Source organism: Rhinoraja longicauda, chromosome 34 (assembly GCF_053455715.1).
Source record: "Rhinoraja longicauda isolate Sanriku21f chromosome 34, sRhiLon1.1, whole genome shotgun sequence".
Taxonomy (NCBI): Eukaryota; Metazoa; Chordata; class Chondrichthyes; order Rajiformes; family Arhynchobatidae; genus Rhinoraja; species Rhinoraja longicauda.
The window spans coordinates 1,588,644-1,603,094 of record NC_135986.1 but is presented as its reverse complement, the minus strand read 5'-3'; the positions used below and the strand labels follow the sequence as shown (position 1 = coordinate 1,603,094).

Sequence of the window (14,451 nt, the reverse complement as noted above, 5' to 3'; positions counted from 1 at the left end):
GTGCAAAGAAGATTTACGAGGATGTTGCCAGGACTCGAAGGCTCTGAGCTATAGGGAGAGGTTGAGTAGGCTGGGACTCTATTCCTTGGAGCACAGGAGGATGAGGGGTGATATTACGGAGGTGTACAAAATCATGAGGGGAATAGATCGGGTAGATGCAGAGTCTCTTGCCCAGAGTTGGGAATCGAGGACCAGAGGACAGGTGAAGCGGAAAAGATTTAATAGGAATCTGAGGGGTGACTTTTTCACATTGAGGGTGGTGGGTGCATGGAACGAGCTGTCAGAGGAGGTAGTTGAGGCAGGGACTATTCCAACGTTTAAGAGGCAGCTAGACAGGTACATGGATAGGACAGGTTTGGCGCGATATGGGCCAAACGCAGGCAGGGGCGAATGTAGTTGGGACGTGTTGGCCGGTGTGGGCAAGTTGGGCTGAAGGGCCTGTTTCCGCGCTGTATCACTATAACAATGAAATTCTTGCTTGCAGCAGCACAACAGAATATGTAAACATAGTACAGTGTAAACAGTATAATAAACGAGGAAACGAGCTGGACTGATGAAGGACAGTGTACCGAATGCATTCCTTACCGATCAGCCGACCTGTGATGCCAGGTCCTGGGAGCTGTGGCTGTGGATAGATGCTGTAACTCGCATCCCCCCCCCCTCTCGGAACGGAGATGAGGAAAAACGTTTTCAGTCAGAGAGTTGTAAATCTGTGGAATTCTCTGCCTCAGAAGGCAGTGGAGGTCAATTCTCTGAATGCATTCAAGAGAGAGCTAGATAGAGCTCTTAAGGTTAGCGGAGTCAGAGGGGTATGGGAGCAGGCAGGAACGGGGTACCGATGGAGAATGATCAGCCATGATCACATTGAATGGTAGTGCTGGCTCGAAGGGCCGAATGGCCTACTCCTGCACCTATTGTCTATTGTCTCTTTCTCTCTCTCCAGCTGCATTATCCCCCTCGATTCCACCGAGCCGCTCCCGACGCCGGTCAGAATGTCGGACAATCAGGTGGACCCGCCGCTGAGCCAGGAGACCTTCCAGGAGCTGTGGGAATCGTAAGTGTGGGCCGGGAGGGAGGGAGGGCAGGGGCCAAGGGGAGGGACAGATCTCTGCCCACGCCCGTCTCTGCAGCCAACACAAGCACACAAAGAAACACACACACTCTCACATTCACACACGCACACTCATATTCACACAGACACACACAGACGCACGCACACACAGAAACACACACACACGCTCTCTCACACACAGAAACTCACATTCACACACACACACAGGCACACACACTCTCACACGGACGCACGCACACGCAGAAACACTCACACTGCAGACACGCACACTCACATTGACAGACTCGCGCACACTCCCACACAGACACGCACACTCACATTCACACGCATACCCACATTCACACACAGAAACTCACACACGCTCACACTGCCATAGACACACACTGCCATAGACACAAGCACACTCACATTGCCAGACGCACCCTGGTCTCGGACAGGGTGGTCTGCAGCACTGGGGTTCCGCAGGGAACAGTGCTAGCTCCATTCTTGTTCACCCTGTACACTGGGGACTTCAGGCACAGCTCGGCAGACTCCTATCTACAGAAGTTTTCTGAAGACTCTGCCATCGTCGGCCTCATCACGGGCGACGAGGACAGGGCGTACAGAGAACTGATCAAGGAGTTTGTGGACTGGTGCCAGCGGAACTGCCTCCGGATCAACGCGGGGAAAAACCAGGGAGATGGTGGTAGATTTCCCCAAGGGCAGCCAGGTCCCCCCGGTGAACATCCAGGGAATGGACATCGAGAGGGTGGACTCTTATAAGTACCTGGGTGTCTACCTCAATAATAAACTGGACTGGACCGAAAACACCGATGCGCTATACAGAAAGGGCCAGAGCAGACTTTATCTGCTAAGGAGACTCGGGTCCTTTGGAGTGCAGGGGGCACTCCTCAGGACCTTCTACAACACGGTGGTTGCATCGGCCATTTTCTATGGAGTGGTCTGCTGGAGCAGCAGCATCACAGCAGCGGAAGGGAAGAGACTCGACAAGCTGGTCAGGAAGGCCGGCTCTGTCCTGGGTTGCCCCCTCGACTCAGTGCAGACGGTGGGAGAGAGGAGGGTGATGGCAAAACTAACATCGCTGCTGGACAACGACTCCCACCCCATGCGACTCCCACCCCATGCAGGACACTGTCACTGCACTGAGTAGCTCCTTCAGTGACAGACTCCTTCAGCCCAAGTGCGTGAAGGAGAGATATAGGAGGTCCTTCCTACCCGCTGCTGTGAGGCTGCACAACCAGCACTGCTCCCAGCGGACGAAGTGAACAGTAACAGTTAAGAACACACAGAAAACTGATGACAATTTATGTGTCTTTTATTTATAATGAATGCTCTCTTGCTATCCACTTTGCTGCTGTAACACTGTAAATTCCCCCGGTGTGGGACGAATAAAGGAAATTATTATTAGTATTACACACACTCTCTCACACAGGACACACGCACACTCACATTCACACACAGACACACGCACACTCACATTCACACAGACGCACACATACACTCACACACACGTACACGCAGAAACACACTCATAAACGCACGCACGCACAGAAACACACTCTCACTCACACACAGACGCACGCACACATACTTTCACTCGCACGTGCACACACACTCTGATTTTCACACACACATGCACAGACATTCCGGGGACAGACACAGAGTGAAGCTCCCTCCAAACCATCCCGTCACACACACACCTGACCTGCTGAGTTACTCCAGCGCTTAGTCTCCTATGACTCTACTACCCTTACCAGCGTCTCCTACAACAGTGACATGACATTCCAACTTCTAGACTCAATACTCCAATGTTTTAGTTGAGAGAAACAGCATTGAAACGGGCTCTTCGGGCATTGAAACGGGCTCTTCGGCCCATCGATCACCCGTTCACAATCGTTCTATGTTATCCAACTTTCTCATCCACCTCCCACATATTAGGTCATTCGTGACAGGAGCAGAATTAGGCCATTCAATCATGGCTGATCTATCTCTCCCTCCTAACCCCATTCTCCTGCCTTCTCCCCAGAACCTCTGACACTTGTACGAATCAAGAATCTATCTATCTCTGCCCTAAAAATATCCACTGACTTGGCCTCCACTGCCTTCTGTGGCAGAGAATCCCATAGTTTCACCACCCTCTGGCTAAAGAAATTTCTCCTCGTCTCCTTCCTAAAAGGATGCCCTTTAATTCTATGGCTATGACCTCTAGTCTTGCTATTGAGGGAGTGCAGCGTAGGTTCACCAGGTTAATTCCCGGGATGGCTGGACTGACATATGATGAAAGAATGGATCGACTGGGCTTGTATTCACTGGAGTTTAGAAGGATTAGAGGGGATCTTATAGAAACATATAAAATTCTCAAGAGATTGGACAGGCTGGATGCTGGAAAAATGTTCCTCGTGTTGGGAGAGTCCAGAACCAGGGTGTCACACAGTTTAAGAATAAGGGGTCGGCCATTTAGGACTGAGATGAGGAAAAACTTTTTCACCCAGAGAGTTGTGAATCTGTGGAATTCTCTGCCGCAGAAGGCAGTGGAGGCCAATTCACTGGATGTTTTCAAGAGAGAGTTAGATTTAGCTCTTAGGACTAACGGAATTAAGGAATATGGGGAAAAGTAGGAACGGGGTACTGATTGTGGATGATCAGCCGTGATCATATGGAATGGCGCCGCTGGCTCGAAAGGCAGAATGGCCTACTCCTGCACCTATTTTCTACGTTTCTAGTCCTAGACTCTCCCACTTTAGGGGGTGATTGTAATGGGAGACGGGTTGGGTGTGCGCGAGCAGGCACGGGCTCTGAGACTGACTTGAGTTGCAGGCAGGACGGGGGATCTCTCTGCCACCCCGGGGCTTTCTGTCGCGGCGGGAGGGGTAACGTGTCGGTGACGGACGGATCTCCCTCCCCTCAGGATCCAGGTGTCGGAACGGGAACTCAGCGCCTCGCCGGAGCTCGACTTGAAGATGACCATGTGGGTGAGTGCAACCACTCCCAGGCCCAGGCTGCGGTCTGCACCGTCGGCACGGCAACCTAGGCCTAGGCTCAGAGGCAGGGTAGCCGGGGGGTGGGGGCCAGTCCCCCAGGGTGGGGGTCAGGGCCTGAGGGTGGGGATTCGGGCTCTTGGGTGAGAGTTTCAGGGGACAGGGTGGGGATTAGGGGGGGTCGGCAGCTTTATATCGCATGTCCTGTTATCTTTCCCCTTTATCCCCCCTCCCTCTCCCTTCCCTTTTCCCTCCCCATCACTATCTCATACTCCCTCTTCTCACCCTCCTCTTTCTCCCCCTCTCCATCCCTCCTTCTCTGTCTGTCCCACACTCCCTCTCTTTCTCCCCCTCCCTCTGCCTTCTCTCCCCTCTCTGTCTGTCGCACCCTCTCTCTTTGTTCCACACTCTCCCTCTCTCCTCCCCCCACCCCTCTCTCTCCTCCCCCCCACCTCTCTCTCCTCCCCCCCACCTCTCTCTCCTCCCCCCCACCCTTCTCTCATCTCCTCCCCCCCACCCTTCTCTCATCTCCCCCCCACCCTTCTCTCATCTCCCCCCCACCCTTCTCTCATCTTCCCCCCACCTCTTTCTCCTCCCCCATCTCACTACCTCACGTTTTCCCCCTCGCTGTCCTTCTCACTCTCTCTTCGTCCCACACTTCCCCCCCCCCCCTTCCTCTCTTCCTCCCCCCCCCCCACCCCTCTCCTCCCTCCCCCAGGGCCTGGATGACCTGGACATGGGTGACCCGCTGCTGCCGGTGGTGGGCATGGACCCGGGGCCGCCGGTTGACCCGCTGGTGCCCTCCTCGTCGAGGGGTTGCCCGCCCAGCGACGGCCCCTCAGCCTCGGCCTCCAGCGTGCTCACCACCGCCAACTACCCGGGCCCCCACCACTTCCAGCTGCACTTCCAGAAGTCCAGCACTGCCAAGTCCGTCACCTGCACGGTGAGAGGGGCGGGAGTGAGGGTGGGAGCGCCGCGCTGTGGGGGGGGAGGGGGGCAGCGCCACACTGTGGGGGAGGAGCGCCACGCTGAGGGGGGGAGCGCCGCACTGAGGGGGGGGGAGGGGGGCAGCGCCACACTGTGGGGGAGGAGCGCCACGCTGAGGGGGGGAGGGGGGCAGCGCCGCGCTGTGGGAGGTCCGGGGGGGAGCGCCACACTGTGGGGGAGGAGCGCCGCACTGAGGGTGGGGGAGGGGGGGCAGCGGCACACTGTGAGGGAGGAGCGCCGCGCTGAGGGGGGCAGTGCCGCGCTGTGGGAGGTCCGGGGGGGAGCGCCACACTGTGGGGGAGGAGCGCCGCGCTGAGGGAGGTGAGGAGCATGGCGCTGTGGGGGGGAGGGGGTGAGGGAGGGAGCGCTGTGGGGGGGGGGTGGGGGTGAGGGAGGGAAAGCTGTGGGGGTGAGGGAGGGAGCGCTGAGGGGGTGAGGGAGGGAGCGCTGTGAGGGAGGAAGCGCTGTGGGGGGGTGGGGTGAGGGAGGAAGCACTGTGGGGGGGGTGAGGGAGGGAAAGCTGTGGGGGGGGTGAGGGAGGGAAAGCTGTGGGGGGGTGGGGGTGAGGGAGCGCTGTGGGGGGGTGGGGGTGAGGGAGGGAAAGCTGTGAGGGAGGAAGCGCTGTGGGGGGGGTGGGGGTGTGGGAGGGAGCGCTGTGGGGGGGTGAGGGGGGAAGCGCTGTGGGGGGGTGGGGGTGAGGGAGGGAGCGCTGTGGGGGGGTGGGGGTGAGGGAGGGAGCGCTGTGGGGGTGTGGAGGGAGCGCTGTGGGGGGGGTGAGGGAGGGAGCGCTGTGGGGGGGGTGAGGGAGGGAGCGCTGTGGGGGGGTGAGGGAGGGAGCGCTGTGGGGGGGTGAGGGAGGGAGCGCTGTGGGGGGGTGGGGGTGTGGGAGGGAGCGCTGTGGGGGGGTGAGAGAGGGAGCGCTGTGGGGGGGTGAGGGAGGGAGCGCTGTGGGGGGGTGAGAGAGGGAGCGCTGTGTGGGGGTGTGGGAGGGAGCGCTGTGGGGGTGAGGGAGGGAGCGCTGTGGAGGGGTGAGGGAGGGAGCGCTGTGGGGGGGTGGGGGTGAGGGAGGAAGCACTGGGGGGGGGAGGGAGCGCTGTGCGGGGGTGGGGGTGAGGGAGGGAAAGCTGTTGGGGGTGAGGGAGGAAGCACTGGGGGGGGTGAGGGAGGGAGCGCTGTGCGGGGGTGGGGGTGAGGGAGGGAAAGCTGTTGAGGGTGAGGGATGGAGCGATGTGGGGGGGTGGGGGTGAGGGAGGGAGCGCTGTGGGGTGGGGGTGAGGGAGGGACGCTGTGGGGGGGGGGTTACCTGTCCCAGGGAGGTGCCCGCGTTCTGGTAGTGTCCTCTTCACTGAGGGAGGGGGAGAGCAAGGGGGGAGGAAGGAAGGAATGTGAGAGGGAGGGAGGGTAAGATAGAGGGGTAGAGAGAGAGAGAGAGAGGGAGGGAGTGAGAGAGAGAGGTGCTGCCCCTGGGAGCTGGGAGGAGATCTGGCAGGCATGACTGGGCATGTTGTGGAGTCAGGCACCTCCTCCCCTCCAGCCCTGCCTTTTAACCCAGCACAGAGCTCTGCGCTGGAGCTGCGGGAGACAGAGCTCCAGGCTGGGACTGCGGGAGACTGCTCCACGCTGGGGCCGCGGGAGACAGGGCTCCGTGCTGGGGCCGCGAGAGATAGATCTTCGCGCTGGGGCCGCGGGAGACAGAGCTTCGCGCTGGGGCCGCGGCAGACGGCTCCGCGCTGAGGCCGCGGGAGACAGGGCTCCGCGCTGGAGCCGTCGGAGACAGGGCTCCACGCTGGGGCCACGGAGGGGATTGAGATCATGGACACAGGGAGAACGTGCAAACTCCGCACAGACGGCGTCTTTGTCTGGGCCTCTGGCGCTGTTGAGGCAGCAGCTCTACCCGCTGCGCCACCGTGCCGCCACGAACATCTTTAACATAGGGTCATACAGTGTAGAAGTACACCGATCAGCCAAAACATTTTGACCTGATGAGCCAAAACATTATGCCCACCTGCCTAATATGCTGTTGGTCCTCCGTGTGCAGCCCCATACGCAGCAGGGTGCGATGCACTGTGTATTGTGATGCATTCCTCCCGTGACCACCATTAAAATTTTCCTGTGACTTGTGCCACAGTCGACCTTCTGTCGGTTCGGACCAGACGGGATAGCCTTCGTTGCCCTCGCGCATCGATGAGCCTCGGGCGCCCAACACCCTGCCTGTCGCCGGTTTGTGGTTTGTCCCTCCTCGGACCACTGTCGGTAGGTACTCACCACTGCTGACCGGGAGCACCCCACAAGCCTTGCCGTTTCAGAGATGCTCTGACCCAGTCGTCTGGCCAGAACAATTTGGCCCTTGTCAAAGTCGCTCAGGTCTTTACTCCTGCCCATTTCTCCTGCATCCAACACGTCAACTTCAAGAACTGACTGTTCACTTGCTGCCTAATATATCCCACCCCTTGACAGGTGCCATTGTAACAAGATAACCAATGTTATTCACTTCGCCTGTCAATGGTCATAATGTTTTGGCTGAGTCCTTTAATCTCTGAGATGCCCCATCTCAGCTTGAAATAAAGTGCTGGGGTAACTGAGCGGGTCGGGCAGCGTCTCTGGAGAACTCTAGCCGCCGCGCCTCTCTCACCCTCTCTCTCTCTCTCCCCCCCCCCCCCCCCCCCCTCTGCAGTTCTCCCCCGCCCTGAACAAACTGTTTTGCCAGCTGGCCAAGACATGCCCAGTGCAGATCCAGGTGGGCTGCCCCCCGCCGGTGGGCACACGCCTCCGCGCCACCGCCGTCTACAAGAAGTCCGAGCACGTGGCGGAGGTGGTGAGGAGGTGCCCGCACCACGAGCGCAGCTCGGACAGCGATGGTGAGCGGGGGAGGGGGAGGGGGGGCAGGTGGGGGGTGGAGAAGAGGGAGTGCAGGGCGACAGAGGGGGGTGGCGAGGAGATGTCCGCACCAGGCATGGCAAGGTGGGGGTGAGGGGGTGCCCACGGCATGAGCTCAGACGGCGGGGGGGGGGGGGCAGAGGGAGGGGGGGAGAGGGAGAGGAGGGGCAGTGGGGAGGGGGGGGGCAAAGACGAGAGGGGGGCAGGGGAGAGGGAGAAGGGGGGCAGATGGGAGGGGTGAAGGGGGGGCAGAGGGGAGGGGGTGAGGAGATGCCCACACCACGAACACAGCACAGACAGTGATGCCGAGAGGGGGTGCAGAGGGAGAGGGGGGGTCATTAGATGCCTGTACCACGAGGGCAGCTCAGACCGATCGAGGGGGGGAGAGGGTGTGTTTGTGTCGGGGTGTGTGTGTGTGACCCCTCCCCACTTCTCCCCCCAGGCCTGGCCCCCGCCAGCCACCTGATCCGTGTGGAGGCCAACACCCGGGCGCTTTACACCGAGGACGGGCACAGCAAGAGGCAGAGCGTGCTGGTGCCCTATGAACCGCCCCAGGTCAGCACGGGGTCGGGGGGAACGAGGGGGCAGTGAGACTCCGAGGGTGGGCGGTGAGACAGTGTGCAGGGGGGGGGGGGGGGTCTGTCTCACAGTGGGGGGGGGGTCTGCTGGGCGCAGGTGGGGGACGGAGGGAGGGGGGAAGGGAGTGAGGGGGTGGGGGATGGAATGTGGGGGTTGGCGGAGAGAGGGAGGGAGGGAGAGGGAGGTGGTGGGTGAGGGGGTTGGGGGTTGCAGGGAACTGAGACCCACACACCTGGGGCCTGTGCCTCTCCCCTGCACGTGGGACTGTGGGAGGGTACGTTGAGGGGGGTGGGGGATAGTTGGGGGTCACTGACTCTCTCTCCCCCCCCCCCCCCCCCCCCCCCCCCCAGGTGGGCTCGGACTGCACCACGGTGCTCTACAACTACATGTGTAACAGCAGCTGCATGGGGGGCATGAACCGCCGCCCCATCCTCTCCATCCTCACCCTGGAGGGGGCCGAGTGAGTCTTACCCCACCCGCCCTGTAACACCCCCCCCCAACCCTGCATCACCCCCTCGGTCCACTCCCTACTCCCTCCCCTGCCCTGCAACACCCCCTCCCTCCTCCACCCTGTAACACCCCCTTCCTCCACCACTCCACCCTGCCCTGCAACACCCCCTCCCTACCCCCTCGCCCTGTAACACCCCCTCCCTGTCCCGTCACCCTCTCCCCACCCCCCCTCCCTCCACCCCCTCCCCTGTAACATCCCCTCCCTGCACCGACCGTTTCCACACCCTCCCCATCCACCCTGTAACACCCGCTCCCACCACCACACCCCCCCACCTTGTAACACCCCCTCCCTCCACCACCACACCCCCCAGCTCTGTAACACCCCTTCCCTACCCCCGTCCCCCCCTCTCCTATTGTCCCCAGCACGGAGCTCCATCTGTCCCCCATTGCTCCATCGCGGAGGGGTGACGGATGGAGGCTCCACCTCCCTCTTGTGCGTCCGAGCACGTGGAGCTCCGTCTCCCGTCGATCCCCAGCGCGGGTCTCCCGTCGATCCCCAGCGCGGAGCCCCGTCTCCCGTCGATCCCCAGCGTGGAGCCCCGTCTCCCGTCGATCCCCAGCGCGGAGCCCCGTCTCCCGTCGATCCCCAGCGCGGAGCCCCGTCTCCCGTCGATCCCCAGCGCGGAGCCCCGTCTCCCGTCGATCCCCAGGGCGGAGCTCCGTCCTGGGGCCGCGACCCCTTCTAACGCTGCCCTGTCTTTGCCCCCTCTCCACAGCGGGCAGCTGCTGGGCCGGCAGTGTTTCGAGGTGCGGGTCTGCGCCTGTCCCGGCCGGGACCGCAAGAGCGAGGAGGAGAATCTCCGCAGACAGCAGGAGGAGGGGACCCCAGACACTGGCCCCCCCAAGCGGTGTGAGTATAGCCCCCCCTCCCCCTGCTGGGCACGGCGGGGAGGGGGGAGAGAACTGGGCATGGGGTCACAGTTTGAGAATAAGGGCTAAGGCCATTTAGGACTGAGATGAGGAAAAATGTTTCCACCCAGAGAGTTGTGAGTTCAGAAGGATGAGAGGGGATCTTATAGAAACATAAAGTTCTTAAGGGATTGGACAGGCCAGATTAAAGATACTAGAGGAACAAGATGAACCACTCTGTCGAAATCGCCTATACTGAAGTGTAGTACGCAAAGGAGAGTGACGTCCGCCATTTTAGTAAGCAAAACCCGCCGTTCGCTCTGCCTCTCGCAGTGTAATCAGTGTTTTGGGGGAACAGTATGTGTGATGATACCATTAAAATGCAGAATATATCTCATCTATCAACTCACAGACTTTTGTTATTTTTCTTTTTAAATGTTTCTGCAATTTTCTGCCTACTAAAATGGCGCCATGGCACACTACGGGGGTTTTAGGGTCGAGTGGTCTATCTTGATCCTGTAGTATCTTTGGGCTAGATGCAGGAAAAATGTTCCCAATGCTGGGGAGTCCAGAACCAGGGGTCACACAGTCTAAGAATAAGGGGCGTTGGGAAAAAAACTGCAGACGCTGGTTTAAATCAAAGGTAGACAATGGACAATAGGTGCAGGAGGAGGCCATTCGGCCCTTCGAGCCTGTACGCACCGCCATTCAATGTGATCATGGCTGATCATTCACAATCAGTACCCCGTTCCTGCCTTCCCCCATACCCCCTGACTCCGCTATCCTTAAGAGCTCTATCTAGGTAGACACAAAATGCTGGAGTAACTCAGCGGGTCAGGCACCATCTCTGGAGAGAAGGAATGGGTGACATTTCGGTCCGAGACCCTTCTTCAGACGGTTGTCAGGGGTCGGCCATTTAGGCCTGAGATGAGGAAAAACGTTTGCGCGCAGAGAGTTGTGAATCTGTGGAATTCTCTGCCGCAGAGGGCAGTGAAGGCCAATTCACCGGACGTTTTCAAGAGAGAGTTAGATTCAGCTCCGAGGGCTAACGGAATCAAGGGATGTGGGGAGAAAGCAGAAACGGGGCACAGATTGTGGATGATCAGTCGTGATCGTGTTGAATGGCGGCGCTGGCTCGAAGGGCGGAGTGGCCTCCTCCTGCGCCTGTTGTCTATGTTTCTAGACTCTGACCGCTCTCTCCGTTAACCTCCCCAGCCATCCAGGAAGTGACCCAGCCGATTGTCTCACCAGCGCCCAGCAAGAGGAAACGGGCAGATGACAATGAGGTCTTCACTTTGCAGGTAGGTGGCGGTCAGAAGTGATCGGAGCATAATTGGGCCGTTCGACCCATCAAGTCTACCCCGCTATTCAATCACGGCTGCCCGATCCCTGCACACCAACACTATCCTACACCCATTAGGGACCATTTTTACATTTACCAAGTCAATTAACCTCCAAACCTGCACGTCTTTGGAGTGTGGGAGGAATCCAAAGATCTCGGAGAAAACCCACGCAGGTCACGGGGAGAACGTGCAAACTCCGTACAGACAGCATGCTTAGTCGGGATGGAACCCGGGTCTCCGGCGCTGTGAGGCAGCAACTCTTACCGCCGCGCCACCGTGACCGTCCTCTCGAAATGAGTGATAAATGTCTGCCCCCTGCTCCCGCTTGCTGGCCTGGTCTCCAAAATTAACCGGGTCCCCTCCCCTCTCCCCCCCCCACCCCCTCTCTCTCTCCCGCCGCCAGGTTCGGGGCCGAGAACGCTACGAGATGCTGAAGAAGATCATGGAAGCAATGGAGGTCAAAGACCTGATCCCCTCCAATGTGGTGGAGGCTTACCGGCATCAGAGGCAGTGAGTGGGGGCGGGGGTGAGGGAGGGAGGGGCGGAGGTGAGGGAGGGAGGGAGGGATCGCCAGTCTGTGGGAGGGGTGGGGGGGAAGGAGCGCTGTGGGAGGGGAGGGAGGGAGGGGCGAGGTTGAGGGAGGGAGGGAGGGGCGAGGTTGAGGGAGGGAGGGAGCGCCGCGCTGTGGGAGGGGAGGGGGTGAGAGGGCGCCCCGATGTGGGAGGGGGGAGGGGGGGGCGGAGGTGAGGGAGGGAGCGCCGTGCTGTGGGAGGGGCGGGGGTGAGGGAGGGAGGGTTAATTTGTCGTGGGCCGGTTGGGGGGGGGGGAATAATAAATACACCAGACACACTCACACATTCTCCCCTCCGTCCACAGGCGTCTGAAAGCTGCACAGAGCAAAGAGCGTGGCAGCACCGAGCTGAAGAAAGGGAAGAAACTACTGGTGAAGGCGGAACACGACTCGGACTGACCCCCCCGACCCCGCCCCCCCCCTCTGGTGACCTCTCCACCAGTTGTAACCACACTGCCAACTCTCTACTCCTACTCTTCTATTCTGCGTCTGTCCCCGGCCACTGTGCACTGGATACCACTGGCTGGGTCCCCCCCCCAGCACTGGATGAGTGTGCTTGGACACTGGGCATCACTGGCTAGACTCCTGGATACTGGGTATCACCGGCAAAGGCACTGGCTGTGGGTCCCCGTGGGCACTGGATGTCACTGACTGGACCCCTGGACTGGACGTCACTGGCTGACTCTCTGGACCCCCGGTCGTTCCTCTGGCTCCCCTCCCCCCCCCCTCCCTGCCCTCGTTTGCAGTGACGTTCCCCTGGCACACAGAGGGCAAGTGTCAGGGTGGGGAGGGGGTAGAATGGGGAACCTTTGCTGGACGAAGGGTCTCTGGGTGGGGGAGTGTCCAGTCTCCCTCTGCGCCCCTCTCTGTCTCTGCCCCTTGGTGTCGGACCCCCCCCCCCCCCCCCCCCTCGTGACAGATTCCTCCCAATATTCCCACTCCGGATTCTTTTAAACGGATCGGAGCGATCTGCTGTTTCCCTTCGGAAAGAGGCCGGAGTCTCCTGTAACTGGCAATGTCCCAGGAGAGATCCCTCTCCCTCCACACCCCCCCCCCCCCCCCCCCCCAACATAGTGTGTGTCGACTGGAACCGCACCAAGCCCACCCCCACCAGCACACTGCCACCTCACCTCCGCCCCCCCCCCCACCCACCCACAGTGAAATGACTCCCCCTCGTCCCGAACTTCCCGTCTCCTGTCCCCACTTCTCCCCTGTCACGGAGTCACACTGCCGTGGAAGCAAGGCCCTTCGGCCCAACTTTCCCACGCCGGGCCTACACGCCCCATCTGCACCTCCCCCGGGCTCGGCCCACATCCCTCCAAACTTGTCCCTGTCCTACCCATACGAGACGTCACCCATTCCTTCTCTCCAGAGACGCTGCCTGACCCGCTGAGTTACTCCAGCATTTCTGACACCCACAAGATGCTGGAGTAACTCAGCGGGTCAGGCAGCGTCTCTGGAGAGAAGGAATGGGTGACGTTTCGGGTCGAGACCCTTCTACAGACTGTCTGAAACATCACCCGTTCCTTCCAGAGACGCTGCCTATCCCAGTGGGTTGCTCCAGTAGTTTGTGTTCATCTTCGGTGTAAGCCAATATCTGCAGTTCCTTTCTACGTACATGTCTAATTGTTTCCTAAACATTGCGATACTCCCTGCCTCAACTACCTCCTCTGGCAACTCCTAGACCTAGAATCACCTTCACAGAGCAGTGGATTAACTCAGCGGGTCGGGCAGCATCTGTGGAGAACATGGATAGGCGACGTTTCACACAATGCTGGAGTAACTCAGCGGGTCAGGCAGCATCTCTGGAGAACATGGATAGGTGACGTTTCACAGAGTGCTGGAGTAACTCAGCGGTCGGGCAGCATCTGTGGAGAACATGGATAGGTGACGTTTCACAGAGTGCTGGAGTAACTCAGCGGGTCAGGCAGCATCTCTGGAGAACATGGATAGGTGACGTTTCACAGAATGCTGGAGTAACTCAGCGGGTCGGGCAGCATCTGTGGAGAACATGGATAGGTGACGTTGCGGGTCGGGACCCTTGGTTTCTCCCACACCAGTCTGCTCCACCACCCCCTTCCCATTCCTGACCCCGGGTGCTGTCTGTGCGGAGTTTGCACGTTCTCCCCGTGACCGCGTGCGTTTCCTCCGGGTGCTCCGGTTTCTTCCCCCGGGTTTGTTGGTCAATCGGCCCTCTGTAAACTGCCCCCTAGTGTGTCGGGAGTGGATGAGACAGTGGGATAACAGACAATTACTGCACAGATGGGTTGATCGCTGCTCTCGGTGGAAACTAATCTAAACCTCCATCCCCACGCCCCTACTAACACTAATCCTTCTCTCCGGAGATGCTGCCTGACCCGCTGAGTTACTACACCAGCTTTGTGTGCCTGCGTTTTTTTTTAACCAGCATCTGCAGTTCCTCCCTACGCACACCCCGACAGGTTTGCCTGAGCCGTTTTGGGGAGGTGGGAGCGTTGTGGTGGACCGGAACTGTTCAGACTTGTGGGCTGGTGTTGATGTGGGGCAGAGGAGAGGGTCAGACAGCCAGAACTCTCCCCTCTCCTCCGACCACAGTCCCTCCCGCCCAGTCCGGCTGTTGTTACCCCCTGCGTTGTGTTTTATGTAGCCCCTGCTGCTCGCGTATCGCTGTGAAAACTTTGTTATATCACTTCAATAAAAATTCCA

General features: G+C 59.7%; 1 protein-coding gene across 1 annotated transcript; it reads left to right on the top strand.

The window, feature by feature from the left end:
• The first annotated feature begins 941 nt into the window (after nt 1-941).
• Nucleotides 942-13,161, top strand: LOC144609658 (cellular tumor antigen p53-like). Its single transcript, XM_078428159.1, has 10 exons — nt 942-1,054; nt 3,981-4,044; nt 4,769-4,993; nt 7,712-7,895; nt 8,357-8,469; nt 8,844-8,953; nt 9,720-9,853; nt 11,068-11,153; nt 11,599-11,705; nt 12,072-13,161. The coding sequence occupies exons 1-10, from the start codon at nt 993-995 to the stop codon at nt 12,163-12,165; spliced, it is 1,179 nt and encodes a 392-aa protein (XP_078284285.1). The 5' UTR covers nt 942-992; the 3' UTR covers nt 12,166-13,161.
• Nucleotides 13,162-14,451: the final 1,290 nt, after the last annotated feature.